At 39.1% G+C, this 22,683-nt stretch overlaps 1 protein-coding gene across 1 annotated transcript in view; it reads left to right on the plus strand.

Moving 5' to 3' along the window:
* The first annotated feature begins 1,547 nt into the window (after window positions 1–1,547).
* LOC107992553 (uncharacterized) overlaps window positions 1,548–22,683 on the plus strand; it is a 47,592-nt gene continuing 26,456 nt past the window's right edge. Inside the window, 4 exon segments of the mRNA XM_062072336.1 lie at window positions 1,548–2,705; window positions 2,708–2,828; window positions 2,918–3,002; window positions 3,004–3,245. Of these exon segments, the coding sequence (XP_061928320.1) occupies window positions 2,523–2,705; window positions 2,708–2,828; window positions 2,918–3,002; window positions 3,004–3,245 (631 nt within the window). The 5' untranslated portion in view covers window positions 1,548–2,522.

Raw genomic sequence — 22,683 nt, forward strand, 5'->3', positions numbered from 1 at the left:
TATAATAATAGTCAAATATATTTAACCATTCACCATAATTTATCCCATTATATAATCTGGTTTATTTATGAATATTTATTAGTAAAATTATATTTATCCTTTCTATAAATTTTTAACATTTATATATAGAAAAATAGAATAGAATACATAATGAAATACAATATTAATTTTACGATTTATCTTTGAATATCTAGATTATATGGATCGAATTTAACGTGTGAAAGCTGAAGAAGTGAATTCTCAAAATTGTTAGGAGTTACGTGGGAAAGAAGTACAAGTGCTCAGATTTCCAGCAGAGGATTAGATTTTATAGAAGATGCTGCATAGATCAAGAATATTTTTATTTTTCATCAACCACCAGTTGCCCATTTGTGTTCTCTCGTACCTCGATTATACATTTTGCTACATGACTTAAAACCTGGTCAGAGGTTGTTCCGGTTACGCTTTAATAATGGTAATATTTTCTGAGCATCCGTGTCATGTATTATGAGAAGCCAAGATTTCGCGTCAAAACATATATCTTAAAAATTAATTAAAATGACGGATACGATCATTTTTTAAAAATATTCTTGGAAGAGGAAGATCCAATGAAAAAGAAAAATTTCGAGATCTATTTGGGAAGAACGTGAAATTTCATGCGCAATTTCATACGCGAAAGAAAACAGAGTAAACAGAAAATCGTATTACCAAGTAAAATGATTTTGAAACGGAATAACGTTCTCCATTGAGATGCGGAAATACCGTACAAATAACCGAGATGTTTACATAGGATGGGGACACCGGGCGAAACTCATCTTTTCAGATGTTTCCCAGTACACCGATAGTCGTGGTCGAGAGGAATGAATTAAAAAAGAAACCATAGAGACAGGCTAAGAGGGAGAAAGAGAAAGAGAAAGAGGAAAGGAAAGAAAAAGTAAGAACCTGTGGGAAGAAGACAACAAACGTCTATTCATATCTTCGAGCAATGAATTGAGTTTGAGTTGCGCAACATAAAGATTGCAATAAAATAACGAAGATTTTAATTATTTCCTTAATTTAAAGTGTCACTGGCAGTATAATTACCGTGCTAAATTTAATTTCATAATATAAATATTATCCATGCATACATGTATTATGAGCAATTTTTCTTTTACGTTAAAAAAACTTAAATTAAAATATTCCAATAATTCAAGGAATAGAAAATTCAATAATCAAAGAGCTCTATATTTTACCACCATGGATTAATTATCATAATTGTTCAATCGTATTTTTCAAAGAGGCTAACGAAAAAAAACTAAAAACTTTAATAATTGTGAAGGGAATTTTCATGATAATTCACAAATAAAAAAGTGCACGAATAAAAACGCATAAACGTGGTAATCCAATAATGCAGCAAATTTTAAAACTTCTTCATAAACCGACTTCTTACGTCACAGAGAACGCGTCCTCGTACCTAGAAGTATGTTTGCAAAGGGACAGAGGAAGATGCATCCTACGCGGAGGTGGCTGAAGATAAGGAGAGGAGGGACACAGGGCTGGGGTTCGAGAGGCGGGGGAGAAGAAAAACGAAAAGCAGGAAGAGGACACCGCAGTGAGAGGCGGAGGAGGCTGGCCATACCGAGGAGGGCAGAGTGCGTTTAAGCGTCCGCTGGACGAGGAGGAAGCGAACGTAGGATGATAAGAAAAAGAAAAGGAGGTGAACAAAAGGTAGTGGTCCAGGAGGTGAGCAAGTGCATAATATTCTGGAGAGAAGGAATAAATTCGGCAACGATGCTCGCTTATGAAGAAAATTGGAGAGATAGAACAGATCTGGATAATTTTTGCTTAACAATATGATTCTTATATTTTATACAAGTGTTTAAATAAATTTGAAATGATAGAATAATCAAGGGAATATATATTTAGAAGAAAAATTTTAACAATGATACGTTTTACAAATAAAAGGAAGGAAATGCTTTATTAGAAGTTTAAATTTGGATGCTTGGAAGTTAACAACTACTTTGTCAAGAATAATCAAGAGAATATATATTTAGAAGAAAAATTTTAACAATGACACGTTTTACAAATAAAAGGAAGGAAATGCTTTATTACAAGTTTAAATTTGGAAGTTAACCACTACTTTGTCATAGCTTGATCACTTTCATTTTTCAAAAAATTGCCTCATTCGAATTCAATCCGACCAAAAGTCATGCATATTTCCCTCCTGTTTCCACGATTTAAACCAATCAGACGTACGAATAGAATCGCGAATAATACAAGACGACTTCTTTACGAACCACGTGGAGAAAATCATACGTTTAGCGAGGCAGGAAGGAGAAGAAGAACGAGCATTTAAGTATACGCTAAGCGATCGGGTAAAATGAAATGCGGTAAGAAAGGTGGAGAAGAAGGCGCGAGGAAGCCGGTGGTTGGGCGCTAACGTAGTCGAACGAAGAAGATAAATAAGGAATGTATAAGGCGTGCAAGAAACGAGAAAATTGACATTCCAATCTCGTGGAAAATAGTATGCACGCGAAGAGTGGAAAGGAAGAGGGAAAAAAAAAATGCGTATGCGAGCAGAGAGCGGATGGAGGAAGGAAGAGGGTCAAGGAGGCGGAGATGAGATGAGAAAAGAAGAAATGGAACGGCGAATCGTTCAGCGGACGAGGAAGAAAGGAGTCTGCCGGAGTGAAGGAAACGAGTATCGCGAACTGGAGGAAGAAGAAGAAGAAGAAGAGGAGGAGGAGGAGGAGGAAGAAGAAGAAGAAGAAGAAGAAGAAGAAAAAGAAGAGGAAAGAAGGGAGCCAAGGTAAAAGGGAGAGGAGGCGAGGGGACGAGGTCTGGGTTGGGTAAGGTGAGGGCTCCTACGGGTGAGTACCACTCACTTCATTGACTCGTGCGTACGCCCGCACGTCTGTCAGTCCATCCTCACTCACTCGATCCTCGCTTGGTCTCGTAGCCATTCTAACGGAGGCCACAGTTCTCTGCTTCGAGCTCCACGTTTACCTCGTCCTCGTCCTCGACGTGGTAACGTGCACGGCCACAAGTGAAGTCGAGGCCGACATCAATAACGTGGCTCCTTTTTTCCTCTTTTCGCTTCGCTACGACCGACGACCGAGGGAATCGCGGTGTCGTGATCATTCAGAAAATCTATCTTCGCGGGTGGATGTCGGCTGGCAGCAAGAACAGGATGATTCTGGGCAGCCTGGGAGGAATCCTCGCTGTCCTCCTGCTCGTGCTCGTGGAGATCTCGTGGACCAGGGCCAAGCCTCAACAGATCAAACCTGGTGAGTGTTTTCTACTTCTTCCTCTTTTTTCCCCATCCAATTTTCTTATCACGCAACGTACAATCGATCAATCTTTCCATGGAATATCAATTTCTTTAATTCGAGTAGGAATTATATTCAAAAGAATTCGATGGAAATTTAATTTATGATCCAATTTCTCAATTCTCTATTGAAAAAGAGAATTGTTGAATCGTCTCGAAAACATTTTTCTCAACGTATAACACGTCAAGAACGTATGCGTAACATGTTTCGTACTTGCGAATTCTTTATCGCGTTTCGAAGGATTAATTAAAACGCGGCGGATCTGTAACGAGGGAAGTAATACTTCCTCCTTCATTACGGTTCACGGTTTATCGTTGGCGATCAAACCGTGATGAAAAAAGAAGAAAGAAAGAAAGAAAGGGAGAAAGGAAACGAGAAACAAAGAGACGCAATGCCATTGTTCGCGGCGCTATATCGATTCTTTCGAGGAAGAAAGTCCGATGATCGGTATTATCGGCAGATGTCAGAAACGAAAGCACGCGCACACATACACGCGCGTCGTCGTCGTCGTCGTCGTGGGAGCATTCGAAACGCGGCATTGTTCGATCCGTGGATCGTCTATTGCGCAATTCCACCGGATCAGGGTTAACGTACCGGCACGATTACGTTACCGGAATCCGTTCGCGGAACGATCGATCGATCATGCGTCGTGATCGATCGTGTCGGGAATTTTTTTTCTTTTTTTTCTCCTTTTTCGCATGGAAACGTGGCCCGTTTCGAGTCGTGCCGACTACCTGACCGGCAAGGTGGTCCAAGCGTTGGATATCTAATCTGGCGAACGGAAGTCGCTTTGTGCGGCAGAGAAAGATACGAGCAGAGTAGTTGTTCCTCGCCTACTTCGATAATGATGTTCGAGATTTTATCTCGGGATTCAAGCCTAATATTTTTTGCCCCACTTTCGACTCGAACGCGTTCCTTTTCAGGAGGAGGAAGTTTTTAACGCGCAGATAATTTCCTTCGAGTCTTGTTTTCTCAAGATAACAAGTCTTTCTTTCTTTTCCTTTTTATTCAATGTATTCATTTAATCGGACAAGAAGAAAGGAAGGAGAAGAGGATTATATTTTTTCACTCACATCATCGACAGTTGGCACAATCAATATCGAAGTAACGCTAAATCTAAAATCCATTTTCCAACAACCAACTGTTATTAATTAATGGAAATTTAATCAAACCGCCGATTCCCCAACACTCGACGCATCTTTCTTTCTCAGCCATCGTGTGTACACACACTTCGAACTTTGGCCTCCTATAATAACGATCGAGCCGTAATCGAAGTGAGGACACCGCGTGCAGTTAAGCATCGCGAACGACCAAGAAGTAGTTTGTTCTGGTCCAGCCGAAAGGAGTTTACGTACCTTGGCAGACCGCACGCTTTCGGCGTTATACGGCCGTGAATGCCCTGAGAACTTTAGCTGTATTTCGCCCTGCACGTTTGTCCCCCTTCCGGAATTATTGTCTCGGGACCGAGTCTAACTCGCGGCCTCGCTCGTTTCAAACTTCTTCGCGGCGAGAAATAATATTTCAAGGCGTTTGCAAGGCTCGAGGGGCGGTCCTTGTGTTGTGTCCCTTACGCCTCGCTCGTGTAAACGGAGGAATATATATATATATATATAAAACGGAGGAACAATGAGGAAATTTTATAAATTATCGGGTCAAGTTATGCTTGTTGGAAATCGATTGATTGTGTTCGACTTTCGAACTCGTGTTGAATCGTCTCGAGGATTGCGTTCTGTTCTTGGGGAGAAACTTTTCGATTTTAATAATGAGAATAATGATAAGGGATTGTTGTCGCGCCGGGTGAATGGTGGATGTTTAATAATCAATTGGAAACCGATCGGTGGATCGGTCATTGTTAACCGAGCGACTCGAGAAGGTTTAACGGGTATGTAATGTATATATTGTTGGATCGTTGGAATTTTAAGATCGAGGAGAGGAATCGAGCCGATTTTTTTGCCATTGGCATTCATTCGTCTTGGAGGGAGGAGATAGACAATGGAGAGAAATAAATACGACGAATAGAAGATCCATCTCGATCTCTTGCGTTCCATTGTCCTCCCGATCTATGTGTGCCATCTGCAAATTTCCTGCGAGAAACATCCGGAATTAATTTTCACCAGAGTCACTCGTTGCACATCCATTTAAAATTTAAAAAATTAATTCTCGAGGGGAGGGAAAAAATTGAGAATGTCCGTGCAATCGACTAATTATTGATTAATTCAAAGAGACTCGAAGAAGTCCTCCATCAGAATCCTTATTTTTTTTCCCCTTTTTTAACCATCACCCGTCATGCACCGAAATCCATCATCCCATTCAGGCTCCACTCGATCTTTCGCGAGGTTTTTCCGTCCAATTATCTCTCTCGATCGAATTCGATCTTCTCTGTCTCTTTCCCTCTCTCCCTTTTTCTCCCTCGACGATTCGGTGCCGAATGAATCTTACATGCTACGTCCAAGCCAGGGTCTATATATCATTTCTTGGTCGGAAAACTGTAGCAGGATAGCCTTCTTTCCACTTTCCAGACCGATTTCAACGCCAAATGGCGGATACGCGGCTGGTCCACCGATATGGAACCTATTCCGGTTTATTGGAGATGGCGTATGCAGCCCAAACATCTGGCTCCCGCGAGATATATTTCCGCGGCGATCCGAGAAGATCCGCCGGATGTTTCACACCGGTTAGTTTTTAAGATGGATTCGTGGCGAAGGAATGGGTGATTGATTTCACGAGATAAAGTTCTTCTTGTAGAATTGCAGTTTGGGGAGGAGGGTATTTTTGGAAGGTTGATGCCCTCTCTCTGGTCGCGTGAAACAATTTCTTTTTGATCGATGAATCAAATCGATTGAGAAAATGGAGGTGTGGAGTGTGATAAAAATTTGCCTCGGTCATTTTAAAATTACCGATACGTGAAATTCATTCAAAGATGATTCTGATCCCCCTAAAATCTTTTTCACCGGGTTCAGCAATTTTTCCATCCCAACTTCCTTTCGGACAAGCTCGAAGCTTTAATGGAAGGGGCACCGTGAGATAAATTATGTCGACATTCGGGATAATTAGAGAGATCGTGTATCGTGGCACGCGCTCATCTCCGTTTTCTCCATCGATCTTGCAGCTTCCGCGACGATCCACCCTCCTCCTTCCCCCGATTCGTATGCTCCATTTACCCTCATAGTTCTTGCAACGTTTCCGACAGGTTTGACTTTAAAAGAAGTCGTATTAAAATTCTCTTCACACTTTGGAAATTTACAAGTTTCCAACCGTTGAGCGTATACGTGGAAAAGTCAATCTTTCTCGCGAGAATCAAATCGGAAAATTGTTTGAAACTTTTGAAATTTCTTTTCTTTCCTTTTTTTGTCTGGTTAGTCTAGTTTCGATTCATCCATTCATAGTTATCCATTCATAGTTCGACTTCATCCCTCTTTTCTTCGACTCTATAGACAAATCTAATTCCTAAACTGTTCAAAAAAGATTTGAAATTTTTTCTCAGGCAAATTGTAGTAAATGTTTATTATGAATCATTTGAAATCATTTTTAAGGATATTTTTTCGAATTAAAAAAAAATAAATAAACAAAAGTAAAATAAAAATTCGCTTCAAGGAGATTCAAAAGTAAACGTTTCACTCTATTCAGTTAAAGACTCCATTCCCCTACAGAAGGTTAAATCAGTTCAATCCCCTTAAAAGATATATATCAACCCACTACAAGACAAACAGTACACTCAGAGACAAAGTAAACTTCTCTCAGAAATAGCAGGAATATTCAAACTCTCTTCCTCCTACCATTGTTCCTTACTTGACGAAAGATTACAATTTACAACGCGCACCACCCCTATATAAAACCGAACAATTCTCTCGAAGTGGAGAAAAGTCAAAAGTTAAAAAGAGACTCACCGTTCAAAATGCAGATCGACTCGTCAAAAAGAAAGAAAAAAAGTCACACTTAAGCTTACCATAGTGAAATCTACCATAACCACTTCCATAAGATAATGTTCGCCTCGAACGCCATCGTTCTTAGTGAAGAGAATTTTCGAGTTGGCCAGTCCCGGACAGCCGGCGTCGAAAACGAGCTTTCCATCTTAATTAACGTACTCTTCTCCTTGTCACGGTTCTTCGCCCCGATAGAGGGCACTTGTGGCGCTAATGCAGCCAGACGACCGCCGTTTCTTGCAATCCGTGTCGCACAAGACAAAGCATATAATACGAACCGAACCCCTTTTTTCCCTCACAATCCCCTTGACCCGGTTTTTCTGCTTAACCTCGAATAAAAAGGGGAGTTCCTTGGCCAGTTTCCCCTCCGGAACGATCCCGTGGAAATGTGTGTGGATTAAGATCGAGTTAAATAATCGGGGAGAAATTTGACGAGATAAGAAAAGGGATCCTGTGGAAACGCATGGATCAAGATTAAATTAAATAATCGAGTAAGAAAAAGGAGGCTGTAAGAAAAAGAAGGAGAGTTCGACGTGGAGGAGATTTTCGACTCGAAAGAATCCTTTTTTGATGGAAGATTATGTTGGAAAGAAACGAAAGAATAAATGTCCCGATAAATGATCCTTTGCAACTACGACTTTCGCGTTATCCCTCTTCTTATCGCAAACGTTTAACGATACGTATCGATAATACGCAACCCTTTTCGAGGCCGTTCCCGAACGCTTATCTGACAATTTTTCGCTCCAAATAACACGGTTGACGCGAGCCAAGATAATAATACGAAATGACTCGCGCCAATTGGTTTGAACGAAAACAGTCGGAATAAGAGCGGAGGGGAAAAGGAGAAAAAGGAAAGGAAGAAAGAATAATGGCGTCCTTGGTCCCGTTCGAGCGTGTTCCAATTAATAACCAACTTTTGAACTGGTTCCCAACGATAATTAACAATTTGAAAGGCGTCCCTTTTCACTTTTCTCGATCGGTTGGCGGCCGTCATCCAACATCCGGGATCGGTGGAATGGAAATTGTTCATTTTCACGAGAAAGAAAAGTAGCCGGGGCCGGTTTCGCGGCCTGTATGACGCAAATATTGAATCGAAAGCCGCCGGCTTCGGCCTTTCCACGGCTCATTCATGCCAGATTAAATTTTAATCGAACACTAGACCGAACACTGCCTGTCATCTTGCCAGCTTTTGGCCACGTTCCATCGCGGCCGTTTCGTTGTTAACCCGTCTAACCGGAATCGAATCTTTGGAGCTTTGCAATTGAAACGAGGCGCTATTAATTGGAATCGTAGAGGAGGAAAAGGGTGTCGCTTCGTTTGAAATTGAAATGATTTTAAATCGGGATTGTAAAATAGATTTTTGCGATTTTTACGAATTAATCGATTTAAGGATATCTGTTATACCCACCCTTTTTCGAGACCTCTTTTATTTCGCCTCTCTTAATTCGGGATCTTAATTTTTATTAAACGTCAAGAAACGACACGGAATTCGAAATCATCGATACAACAGATAACCAGATATTTACACATCGCAACAAATCAAGGCCGACAGATCCTGAAAACACGCTCCTCAAATTACGAAATATCGAAAATTTCATCAGGGTGACGAATCATCACGTACAACGATCCCAGAAACGATCTTGCATTCCCCTCCCCTGTTCGAACTTGGTGAAACGAAACGAGCTGTGAAAATTGCAGAGAAGTAACCGGATAAGGCAAGTGTCATTACAGCGGTGCAGCGAAGAAAACGAAAAAAAGAAGAAGAAAAAAAGGAGAGGAAAAAAAGGAAGCGTGGAAATGGCGGTGATTCAGCGGCGATTTCCTGGTGCTCCGTGGACACCCGGTATATGCCTGCTGCGCCCAGGCTAATTACCGAGAACACATAATAATGGCAGCTAGTGGAGGGTCGGCCTGGAAAAACTAGTACAAAGTCGTGTCTCCTCTGTGTTCTCCGCGGCCTCAAACCTCTCCTCGTCACAATCGTGAATGAGCTCGGTTCTTGTCCACCTCTCTGACTAAATACCAGTCGATGTCGGCTCTCATAGGCGTCGATCCCGACCAACTCGCGTGCGTTGTTCACCCTCCAGGCTTGAGAATCTCGCACGGTTCTTCTTTGTATTCCGTGTATTCATTTCCAATTTTTCTTTCTACCAATCCTTTTTCTTTGACGAATTTTATTTCTCCCACCGATCATTTTTATCTTAAGATTTAACACGAAGATTTGAAAAAATGTTGCACATAAATAAATACTTGCCAGAGTCTTTTTAGCCTTCGAGTTAGGAGGATTAGGAGGTGAACGGGGATGGAGAAGGTGGATGGATCAGAGAATAGTTTTCGGAATACGAATAAAATTATATCCTAACCTAATCGTCTCTCGTTTCTTACGCAATTATATATATATTTACAGACTGTATACACAAATCGATAGGAATTAAGCGTAAAAATATTTATTTCTTTTCTCCTGCACCGTTTCTTCGAAATTAAAAAACCGATATCGAAACTTTCAAATAGAGCGAGAATGGGAAAAACGATCGTAGACAACACGTTCACGCGGCATCATCCGATTATGCGATTCGCTAAATTTGTAACATGTTTCGCCTCTATTAATTATTATATTAATTATCCACGTATCGGCGCGACCGTCAACACGCGCCGACAAATTAATAATTAAACGTATTCCGCGTTGTGCGCGATCGAAACCCTCTCCCCGCCGAATTAATTTTCAACGTCGAAAACGCCTAACGTCACGTAAACGGCTTCCGGCCCATTCGATCGTGCGCAATTAACGTGATCAAAGCTTTATGAATCATTAAACCGAACTCGTCCAACGTTTTAACCGTGCGCTTGTGTCGCGACGATCGATCAGCTTGTACAAATCAGCTTTCTCTCAGTGAGTATTTCGGGGATTTTATATTATGTTTAATTTCCCCTGGAAAAAATTTCTCTCTCTGGATGATAAAATATCCAACTATTCTGGGAGGAGCGGGCGGAGATGGAATTTAAAACTTGCGGAGATTCGAATATCGATCTTCTAATCTTTTTGGAGCTTGTACGAAATTGTATAATTTAAGTATAATTGTTGTAGGAATGCAGAAGATCACAGATCTCTCGGGTGTAATTTTAATAATGGTATATACACTTTTCGATTCTCACCCTCGATTTTATCCCTTCCCTTGTGACATTTATCTCCTCGAATTTTTCAATTCTCTCAACGATATGATCCATTTATATATATATTTAGATTGGAATAGCTTTGATCTAAATTTCATCCCAAACAAATAAATATCATACAATGATGAATATATAGATGAATATATAAATTCGATGTATAAACAGTTTGATGAAGTTCAAGTAACGAAGATCTGTCGATAAAAATTTACGTAGAATCTGCAAAGTCGTAAAATATCGAAACGAGGATGGCCGAGTCGTGACGTGTTTCGATCCGAGTTTCGAAATCGATCCGAAATCGCCCGTTTTCCCGCTCGTTTCCGCGCGAATCCCTCTCCGTTTGCCGGAATATAAAATCCGAGCCAACCGATCCAATTAACCTGATGCGTATTAAAGGCGACCGCCTTCTTTAAATTCGCCCTGTGTAACGTGAAAACGCAGATGGACTATTTATAAATCTGTCGGTTTCCATCAAGAAGACGGTCGTGATTAAGATTCAGCCGACGACGAATCGGTCAATTAAATCGGTTCGCCTCCTTGGCCTATGACGATTGGATTGCGGAGCATCGAACGTGGAAAATCGGAAAGATTCGAAATTTTTTCTCGTAATAAATAATTTTTAATCTATTCGCAAAATAGATATCTCTTTTTTTTTTTCAAATTAATTTTGAACGAAACAAGATCGTTATTATTCTTATTTCCCATATAACGTTGCGATTACGAACAATTTTGATCATAAATGGCAATGTACGAATCCTCGGGGATTATCGTTTGTCATTGATTAAATTTGCATCCGTGACATCGTGATAGTATGGATCAAATTGATATTTCTAGATTATTCTGCAGGGAGGATCCACTTTAGATAGATTCCTAAAATTATTTACCCCGTAATCGAAAGTAAATCACTCGTTTCGAAAATTATAAATTATCATTTTACGCGAGGATAAAAGGAATATCTATTTTTAACTATTATATAATTTTTTTTTAAATAAGCTTTTCGAAGATGTTCCCAATAATCTTTTGCGATCGTTTGATCATATAGTGCAAAAAAGGAATAGGTACTTAATCTCTAATTACTAATTGCAAACTTTATTTATTCCAGGTAAATTCGAAAACACATCTATTCAATTACAAATACCTCTCGACTATATATTTAATCAACCCGAACAACATACCTTAAATCAAAGAATCTTGTTCGATCCTCGACAACAACGGCGGAGTTAATTATCCATCTTCGATTAACGATGTCCCTTCCCTCCTCCTCGACAGAACCTACCTCATACAAGAACCAAAGAACGAATAAGGAAGTATTCTTATTTATCGACAATCGCATCGATCCCTCGATTGTCGTTCATTCGATTGATCAAAGAGAGATCGGGCACTAGTGGATTTAAAAAATTGGGCCAACGTAATTGTCATCGCATCTCCACGACCACTCTTCTCCCCACTCGTTCCTTGTTGTTCCTCCTCCTCCTTCTGTTCCTCGAAGAGGTTCTTGGCGGTCGTTAAGACGGGGAACGTTTAGGGGAAGATTTGCATTGCGTTTAATTACGAGTCTACTCTTATGATCGTCAAAGGACTGATTCCACTCGGCGGATTCCTTGAAAATTAGTTGCTCGCGGAGGCAAGCCTTTGTTCCGCTCCCAGAGAGTTATGCTATTTAGACAAGCACTTAGCTGACTGACACGGTTTTCGATGATAGGTATGTTTTCCAGTCGAGGTAAAAATACGGAGAATACGGTGGAAATCTTTCGAGTTTTGTTTCAAAAATCGAAAATCTACTTTCGAATATCTTTTTTTTTTGAAAATTATTGAGTTTCGTTGAAAATAATCAAATGCCTTTCAAATTTTTTTCTTTCTCCTTTTTTTTTTTTTGAAAGCCAGGATGGAAATATCGAAAATTAAAAACATCGACAAGTTTGTTTTAGTTTCGTTTAAGCCCTTGGTTAATGGCTGCTTTATCGAAAATGTCAAAATCCCTTCAATAACTAAAAACTGGATGTATTAAAAATCTCTCGTTAAAAGTGATTGCTTGATGAAAACAAAAAACAAAAAAAAAAAAAAAAAGAAAGAAAAATTGGAAACGACGAAAATTTTTATATTTTGTTAGAAAGAAGAAGAAGAAACAAAAAGATCGGAATTTCAAAAGTTTGACCAAAGATAAATTATTCTTTAAACGATATATTTAATTTCGAGTGAATAAAGATGGATCTCGAAATCGAGATTCAGGGGATGGAATGAAGTCATAACCGTTGTTGGCCGGTATGAAATTGCACGCACGCGAGAATGGTGGTTCGTGTGCAACATGCAAACGACTTTCTTCGTCGGAAGTTAACTAGGTGTTAATTTGGTATTCACGAAACGTGGCTTGCCGAGCACACCTAGGTATGAAGGATCTGCCTCGCTATATTCATTGGGTCACTATCGTCCTTATCATTTTTCCCATCCCTTTCCTCACCATTTTGAAAAATTGCCCAAAACCTTTCCCTTCCAATCCAACAGCTCTATCTAAATTTCTCTAATTCACCATAGACCGAAATAACCTACTCGCTTGTACGATTATTTTAAATCGTTTAAACCACACGTAATTTTCGAGCATATCTTCAAACAACCAATCCATTTCATTCTGGCATTAAGAAAGAGTTGTTCAAAGAGCGTGCACGTACAAACAATCCTCTCGAGACTGTACGAAGAAAAAGAAAAAAGAAGGGAGAGGATGAAAGATATATCGAGAAACACGATCGGCTGTAGTCCAAACGAAAGTCGTGGGGCCAGTTTCGTGGAGGGCATATTACGTAACATTTCTGCCGTGGATCAAACGATCCACGAGCGATCCCTGAAGCGGAATTCTTCTTCTCTGCGAGGCCAAGGTGGTTATACACACTTGGTGAACAGTCACGACACCGTATCGGTCGTATGGCGGTCGTATAATTTCAAAGACCTTAAGGTCTGACCTGAGTCAACAAGAACGAAAGGGGTTTTACACGAAGCGGGGAACGTGGGAAGCGGAGTGTGTGGACAGAGAGAAACCGGTGGACATTCGAACATTCGAAAACATTCCGCGCGATCTCTCCGCCATTTTCACCGGTCATCCCTCTCCGGATGAAATATTATTTAATATTTCCGCCATCTTTTTTCTTCTTACAGTAACAAGTTTATTCGAACTCGTTTGGTAATATTTGGCGAGATTCGTTATACATCGCCTCGATATCCATTTTCCAATTATTTTAATATATTAATTTTGGTCAGTCTGTAACGCAACATCGGTATTTTTAGGTAAACAGTTCCAGTAATTAATTACACGGAGCGTTTAAATTATCCGATTAATCGATTTCAACGAAATTCTTACGTGTTTTTCTTTTTTTTAATCCAAATATTCCACCAGCATGTACACGCAGCATGGCCTCGCAAAATAATTCGAGAATGCGCGGTTTGCATAAAGGATCGTGTTTGCCCGCAAACATTGGCCGAGATATACGTACTTGATTTCCCTTCTCTGCCCTTTAAACAAACCGTTCTTGCTTCCGCTTATTCCGATTTCTTCCGTGGCGGGAGGAGGAAAGGGAAGGAAATCAAAAACCGATGGACGGTTGAGGGAGGAACAACAAACGAAGAGGAGAAATCTGATCGATATTCCATAAAACGCGAGATTTGCCCGGTTATATCGAGGGCGAACGATTTTCTTCCTCCCACGTCGTGTTTCCCTTTCGATTCTTTCGAGCCGGAAGATAAAGGAGGAGGGATATTTACCCGCGGCGAATCATTTCGCGTGTAATCTTCTTCTCGTCGGTAAGCAAAAATTCTGCTGCTGAATTATCTTTAAAAGTTATTTTTAAACCCGATTTTCCCTCTTCGAGAAATTTGGCGAAGCCAGAGTTAGAAATTTTACGCGTAACTTTTACTGCTTGGTTGGCTCTCAATAGTTTCTTTTTTTTTAAATTTATTTTCTATTTTTTTTATCCTGTTTTAGCGATAACTTTCATTGGTGATAAAAAAAAATCAAAATTTGATCATTTCTCGATGGAATTTGGATTATTAAGAAGAAGACAATTGATTATCTTTTATCTATATTAAGATGTACATAACACGTCGCGCGATTAAATCCGACAAAGTTTTTAATCGCAAGTTGAACGAGCCTTAAAAATCTCGGAAACTACCAAAGGGAAACTTTAATTCCTCCTCCTCCTCCTCGAGAAGAAAATATTTTTCTTCTAATTACCCCTTTAATGAACGCATCTCCTATCTCTGCTTACGCCATCGAAACGCTTTTTGCATTTAATTTTTTCCACTGATAATCAGTTGGAGAAATTGATAGTAAAATTCGATAAATGAAGTTTCGAACGCGTGATTCGAATTCCCTTGGGATCTTTATTAAAAAAATTAAAAGTACAATTACATTTAATCACGAAGACAAACAGAACGAGAAACGGGATATAAAAAAAAGTTCGTATTATCGTAGTAAGATTCACCGCTTCGCCCATTAAGAAATTAAGAAGAGGAAAAATACGAAATAAAAATTAATTGGATGTCTCGAAGATGGTGTACGAAGAATATGCCATAGAAACATTTAAAACTAAAAAGAAACTACGTCGAAAGAAATTCGAACGAGAGTCAAAGTCTCGATGTGGTAGAAGACGCTAAATGAAAAGAAAGAAAAATCAACGTTCACACCAAACGGAAAGAATGATAAATCAATAATCAAAGAGAAGGATCGACGAAAAAAAGGTCGAGAAGAAAGGTGTGCGATTGTATTAAAGATGGAAGACATTTTCGGCTCGTTCCAAGCTTTGTTCCAACTTCCCCTCCCTTGGAAACCATCACGATTTCGTGCTGGACGCTTTAATTCCTGCCGGCACCGGGTACAGCACCACGCTGTAAATTAAGTTCGAGCGCAACGATTTCTCTTCAACAACAAATCACCACCATCTTTTGAATTACCACAATGGAAGGTGGCCATAATTTTCGGGTTGCTGGATGGGACTCGCGAGGCCAAAGTTCCTTCCGTTCCAACTTCGTTCGACCCAACTCTTCTCCTCTTCCTCCTCCTTCTCTTGCACACGTATATACACACGTATATACTTACACAGGCGTGGATGGACAAGGTAAAGAAAAAAAGAACGATGGCCAATCGAAACTGTTCGGCCAAGTTTAAAGTTTCTTCGATGTACATCTGTAATTTGTAAGTTGGGCGGAGTTTTATTTTTCTACGTTTCTTGATATTTATTTCCCTCCTTTTCCATCTTTCTTCCTTCCTTTCTTTCCTTCCTTTTCCTCCTCTTCCTTCCCCGCTTCGGTTCTTACTTCTCGTTTTAAGGTGGATTTAATTGCACGTTAAGTTTGAGATTGTTAGAAGGCCGATATTATCGGGAGATCGGAGGATTGGGCGGATTGAAAAGTTCGGTTGTTAAAGGAGGTTTGCGTGGAGAGGGTAATGGGTTACCCTTGGCGCACGTAATATCGTGTAGTATCGAGAAGGTAATTGAATAGTCGAGCAAAGATTTCTCGATTCCTTCGAGAGATTATTTACACGTAGCACGAATTATTTCAACTCGTTTCGATTTTCAATGCTCGGTAAAATTCGTTACGATTTTTCCAACGTTGCGTGTTTTCGAGATGATCCGTCGGGAGAGAAAAATCGTTGCAGTAAGAAGAACACTTGTTTATTACTCTCTCCCAAATTATTATATTAAAAATCATCAAGAGTATCCATGGAAGGAAACAAATTCCACTCTTCCATCCAAAGGTTCATCGACCCTGATACGTACCTCTCGAAGGGAAACGATAACCAAACGCGAATTGAATCGCTTCAGCGGCCGGGGCAGGCATAAAACGCCTAATTATTCGCGTCATGAATTATTCAGTTTACAAATCAGTCAACTGTCTAGTGGAGAAGAGGGGAGGGGTCGAAGGTAGCGGCGAGCGGTCACGTCCGTTCGAAATTTTGGTTGCCGAATAATATCGAATAACATCGGATCTTGATGGATGCGTCCTCTTGTCCTAAATTTGTTTATTTATTTTCGAATCGCTTAGCAATAGGAATCTTACCACTGACTCCTCCTTTTTCGCCTACCTAAACAAGACAGCGTCACATTTCCAATCAGAAATTTCGAAAGAAATATCGCGTCGGTGCGAGGAAATAATTCGCCTCGCCTCGAGGAAAGCCGATATTGGTACCACCAGGCTCGCTAGAATTAATGCATGTTTTCTGTCTGTCGCTTCCTCCCTCTTCCTTTTTTTTTTCTTCTTTTTTTTTTTTTTAATAAACGAACACGTTTCCGCTCGACGAACGCGTCGTAAAATCGGTGATAAAGATATATCGCGTTAGACAGCGAGACGACAGTGACACGTAGCGGTGGCGCAAAGATGAAAATATTGGGCGAAGCTTTATTGACAGTGGCGGGGGAGGAAGGGTAGGGACGCGCGTCGATGCCCGGCTCCACAGCTTCCGCCCATTGATACGGAGGACGCATTTTGTTTCCGCCCGCTTTTCCACCGCCTTTTTTCCCCTTTTCTTCTCTTTTTTTCCCATCGTGGAAAGCGTTATACCTTTAACAGGTAACTGCCTCGGCCGTCAAATGTTCCGTCCAAACGCTCGTCGATGGGATTATCGCGGATCTTTTTGTTGCGCCGCCTATATATATTGGGCTGGTGTCTGCTTTTTACCTCATTTTTTATATCCTTCTCTCTCCCTCTTCTTCTCGTTTTTTTCGCGTCTTTCGGCTTTCGAGCGGTTTGCTCGAGACGAGAGAGGGGATTTTTCAATCGTCTCGATTAATTTTTTCCCACTCTTCTCTGTGTATTTCTTGGGCTGACGACGATAGGATGTGGCAACGATATTTTTCGGTTTATATTCTTGGATTTATATATTCTGCGTTTTTCTATTAATATTGGTTTTATGTCGATTCTTTTTCGGATATTGGAATTTTTTAAAACGATTGCATACAACATATCGTAATAATAATCGTGAAAAAGAGAAAAGATTCTATTTTCAATGTAACGATATATACATATATATATTGTTACAGCGCTATAATTTGTGTTGTGTTTCGTTATGTATTCAAATTATTACGTTTCGGCTTGTCAATCATCATATTATCAAAATCATATTATCAAACATATCAATTTATACTTGCTCAACAATAATACTCATGATGAAGATGGAATTAGAGGATGCTATTAATAATCGATAGTTAAATATGCAAATAAATTAAATTGTATTCATACATTACCGTTAAATATATATCACTCACCGAAATTATTTAATTATTCAATATTCCCAATCATTAGCAATCGCACCGTGTCCCCGCACGGGCCTCAAAAATTGAAATTTAAAAATAATATCCAACACTTTCATATTTAACATTCGGTTAAATTCAAAACGAAATTCGCTAATAATTTATTAAATTTCATCTCGGGACGATAATTTTCCTTTTTCTGCAATTGCGGGCCGGAAGTGGAGGGGATTGAAAAATAGCGCGGGCAGCGAATTCCCGCAACGTCCCGGATTCCCGGAAACGATTATTTGATCGATTAATTCACGTGGATGTTCGTTGGGCGTTCGGAGGACCCATCGAGCGTTAGCCTCGACACGCGTACACCTTTTCCCTCGAGAGGGGCCCCACGGCCCAGGTGTGCGAGTGTGGCCGAGCCGAGGGGTCGCCCGTTTATCATTGCATAAGATTCAGAACCTGTTCCGGTCCATTCATCGCCGGTCGCTCGTATATACAACTTCGAAAGTGACTCGTGGGATGGGCTACGAAAGGTGTAGCCAAGTACGCGCCCCATTGGCGTGGAATTTGCTTCGTCAGCGTATTTTTTCTTTTTCAGAATTTTTTTTTTTACGAATCTTTCCCTTCTCCGAAATTCGTTTCGCGTTCGATCAAGATCTTTTGTTGGAGAATTGGATTAGATATTTGGATATGAAGATTCTTCAAGTTTAGAAATAAAATTTGTAGAAAATTGTGGATTTTTGAACGGTTGAAAGAGGTCGATACTCAAAACTTTTGGACGTTTCCTCTCATTTTTTCGTCGTTTCGTTTGTTAGGTTTTTGTAGAATGAAAGGAAGGAGGAAATTTGAGGGGAAGTAGTTGATGAGCGATACGAATTTTCAACCGCGGATCACTTCTCCTCCTCTCAGAAGCATTTTCTTGAAAGTAAGTTTATCTCAAAAAACATTTTTCATCATCGTCGCACTTTTAATCTCAACTACTTGAACTTTGAAAACTTTTTTTTTCTCCTCCCATCGCACGTTTATTTTTCAAAAACTACGCTCCTCCACGCTTTATATCACTTTCTTAACTACTTTGTCTTACCTTCTTTGTATCATCTTTTCAATCACAGGAGCTTATACATCAACTTTCAATTTTTTTTTTATCCTCCTTTATATCAATTTCCTTATCCAAACTGCTCACACCTTTATCACAACGTATCATTTCCAACGTCATTAAAACTTTTCCCTTACGTATCGCTTCTCAACTTCTCGAATTCTCCTCTCTCAACACTAGCCCCCTTCCAACCATAATCCATCTTCCCAAAAGATGGACAAACACTCTTTAAATCCCTCTAATTACTTGTTGATTAATTTCCATCCACTCGAAGATTAATCGCCAATTAATCTCGATCCCCAATATTTCTCACAAACGATTCTTCTTCTTCTTCGTCAAAAATTAATTTCGTCAAAGAAAGAAAAAAAAAAAACTTTTTCTTCGTTTCAACTTCGTTCCACTTCGAAGGAGCAAAAACCACGATCCATCTTCACGAAAGACACCGGCCTACCAAATCTCATCTTCCCCCTCTCCCGTTATCGTTGATCAATCCCCCCCTCAGAAGCTCAGAAATTAATTATCACCTCGATCCACCTTGCCCGATCGATCGACGATCGAACTCTCGATGATCCTCGTATTAATCTCTCCAGCTGGCCGATGTATCTATCGATCGATCGTGGTTTCGTTAGCCAGATTCACGCTTATCACGTGACCACGGTGTCCAACCGCGGAAAATATTTCGTAATACGCGGCCCTGTATTAGTTTATGGGAAAACTATGGTAATCGCGGTGATCCTCGGCAATTACACGCGCGCCCCCTTCCTCCAACCGCGAAACCCCGACGCTTTTAGACAACGGGGCAACGATCCGTGAAGATCGGAATTAACAACAACCGATTCGAAGATTCCCAAATTGACGGTGGATGGAAAATGTGAACGGATCGATTCTCCCATTTATTTTCGATTTTTTTCGACGAATTGAGTTTCCTCTTAATTTTTTTTTTTTTCTGTTTCGAAGATAGGTATCGAGGATAGCAAGCTTTTAATGATTTTTCTTTCGAATTTTTTGGTTTTTATTTATTTATTTATTTTTTTTTTTTAGGAGAGAAGATCGGAAAGGATAAGGGAATTATTTCGATGTCTATTGATCGAGTGAAATGCGATACGGGTATACGTTATATGTGTCGTTGATTTGTGTTTTGGTAGCGTTTCGTTAGATATTTTTGGTTTTTAAAATTTTTCCCGATTGAAATACTGTAGTTTGGATTATTGGATTAGGACTACTCAAAGCTTTCGGGGTTTTTTTTTTATTTTTATTTATTTTTTTTTCGGTGAAAATAGAAATGGCGATCCACGCAATCACTCAAATTCAAAGTATGCTCGAAATGCAATTCGATTCCCCCAACTTTGAATTTTAATCGTATTTAGGTTTAAATAGCATTCTAACTATTCTTGGAACTTCTAATTCGAAATGATTAATATTTCGAATAAAATAAACTTTTCAATCGGATCAATAGTTTGGAAAGTTTTTCTTTTTTTTTCAAGATTATTTTTGATCATTTTCAAACTATTTTTCATCTTCACGAATTTTGTTGTTTCTCTCATAATATTTCTTGTTCACGTTCTTGATCGCGCGATTAAAGTTGATAGCCCATCTCTTCATAGCAAACGTAATATCTTATAAAAATGATGAATCTTTCTTGTTCATCTCCAACGAGTTTCTCACAACGAAGTTCATTTGTATCGTTTATATCGTATTATTAGCCAAGACATCTGATTCATTAAGAAATATATTACATTTCCACGATATTTCCATTCTTTATTATAAAAATATAATTATAAGTGATTAACGAGAGATAGCCGATAATCACACGGAGTGAAAAGCTTGCGGAATCAGTTGCTTAATATTTAATTTAATAATCTTCTTACTTCGTCCATTTAATTTTTTAAAATCGACGTCTTATTGCATTTCCCCTCTCGCTCTTTTCCCTTTGCAAAAAGAAGTCTTGGGAGAGAGATTCAGGAAATTAAAATACGAAACGGAGAAGGGGGAAAATGTATTATAAAAATATCCAGAAGAAAATTCATTGAATATTCACATCTCATAGTTGTATCCTTTTTGATTATATATATATGTATATGTATATATATATGATATCGATAATGGATCCACGAATTAGAATTTCATCGTCGTTAATTGAAGGATCGGCTGATAAGTGAAATTTCCAATTATCTCCGGAATGGGTTTCGATTCTATTTAAAATTGAACGAGTTAATCGAGTTTCGAGTTAAGAAACTTCAGCTACGAACCATTAGGGTTCGTGGGACGAATTTCATTCAAAAATCACATTTCGATTTCCAATTTTAGTAAAAGTGACAAAATTTTCGAATCTACTATTTTCTATTGGATTCTAGGGATTTTAGGGATATTTAGGGTAACAAAATTGCTACTTTTTCCTATTTTCCTTTTTCTCTTAAACGAAATTACAAATGTAAGATATATATATATTTAACTCTTTTCGTAAATCCTAATTTTTTTTATTTTACTTTGTTTAATTTTTGAATTAATTTCAAATTAATTAAAGGTGAAGAAGAAAGAAAAATATAGGTTAGGTTTTCTCTCCTCGCAAGATGATCAGTTTAATTCGTGAAATCGACGGTAGATAGTGTCTTGCACATTGGATAGTTTCGATTTCAGTCCTGCCAATCGTTCCTCGTGCCCCCTTGGGCAGAATAAAGAAAAAAATTGGAGATATCTCACGAATCTTTATCCCGTGTATAGCAGAGCTCGATAGCAATGGACGTTTCGATCCTTTCGAAATTTTCTTTCTTTTTTCTCCTTTTTTTTTCGTACTCTTCGATCGTCTACGTTATCGTAGAAATAAATTTTCGTACATTTCTATTTTATATATCATCCAGATTTTAATTAGAAGAGGAAAAAAAAGGAATTGATAAGTAAGAAGAATTAATTTCCAAATTTTTTTTCTTTTTAGAATTTAGAACAGTCTTGTCTCATTTTTATTATTGTCATCTCGAAATTCGTTATATTAATCAAATATTAATCGATATATATATATATCAGGAGAATAGACGAAAATCGGGATGTATTCGCGATTCTAATATTCTTACTGAATAAGAATATTATCAGTTTTTATAATATTATCATGCGAGTTAATATCCCTTTACATATTAGCAGGGAAAGAAAGGTATATCTAATTACAAGTTGCTAGATTACAGTTACGCTTGAGATGGAATTAAAAGATTGGGAATGAAAAGGGTTTGAAATTAAACCCTGGGAATTTTTTTTCACTTTTCTCATTCTTTTACCTTGTAATTAAATACAGAGTAATTAAAACTTGTTCATGTGAATTAATAAGCCGACCGTCAAAGCGCAAATCGTATTTCGAATTAAGTATCGCACTATTTTCTATCTTTTCACTTTTCAATCCTTCTTCAATTGCGGATATTGTCGGAACAAAATATATTCGTTAAACGGAAAAAAGCAAAAATTACAAATTGTATAATTTGAAACGAATCAATTTCAATTCTCCTTTCGAACGAATTTCTAATAATCATCGTTATCCAAGCTATTCGATTCGATAAGAAAAATTAACCTTCCCCCCAAAATTTAAGGACAATTTTTCATTTCAATCGCAAGAAGAAAAAAACGGATAATTCCAATTCTTGCAGAGGAAAAAATCAAAAATCGAGGAACATCAGTGTCGTACGAGGAGTTTAATCGACCGCCCGTCGCGGAGGTGCCATTTTCGGCGTCCCTTTCCCTCCATCTCCTTTCCTCCAGACAGGAAGTGGTCCCGTTATCCCCGAGGCGTGCGTCTCGTATTTATCCAGCTTGATTAAGGACGCCTCATCGCCGCCCCAACAACGCCCGATTTGTCAGTGTCCGATCCGCGTTTTATCCTGGCCGCGTATTTTTCGAATCGGTCCTCCCTGCGTGTCGATTCCCGTTTTTTATCTTTTTTACCCCTCTTCCCCAGAGCCTGATGGCCCTCCCCCTCCTTTTTTTTGACGCCACGCTGT

This window comes from Apis cerana, linkage group LG3 (assembly GCF_029169275.1).
Source record: "Apis cerana isolate GH-2021 linkage group LG3, AcerK_1.0, whole genome shotgun sequence".
Lineage (NCBI taxonomy): Eukaryota > Metazoa > Arthropoda > Insecta > Hymenoptera > Apidae > Apis > Apis cerana.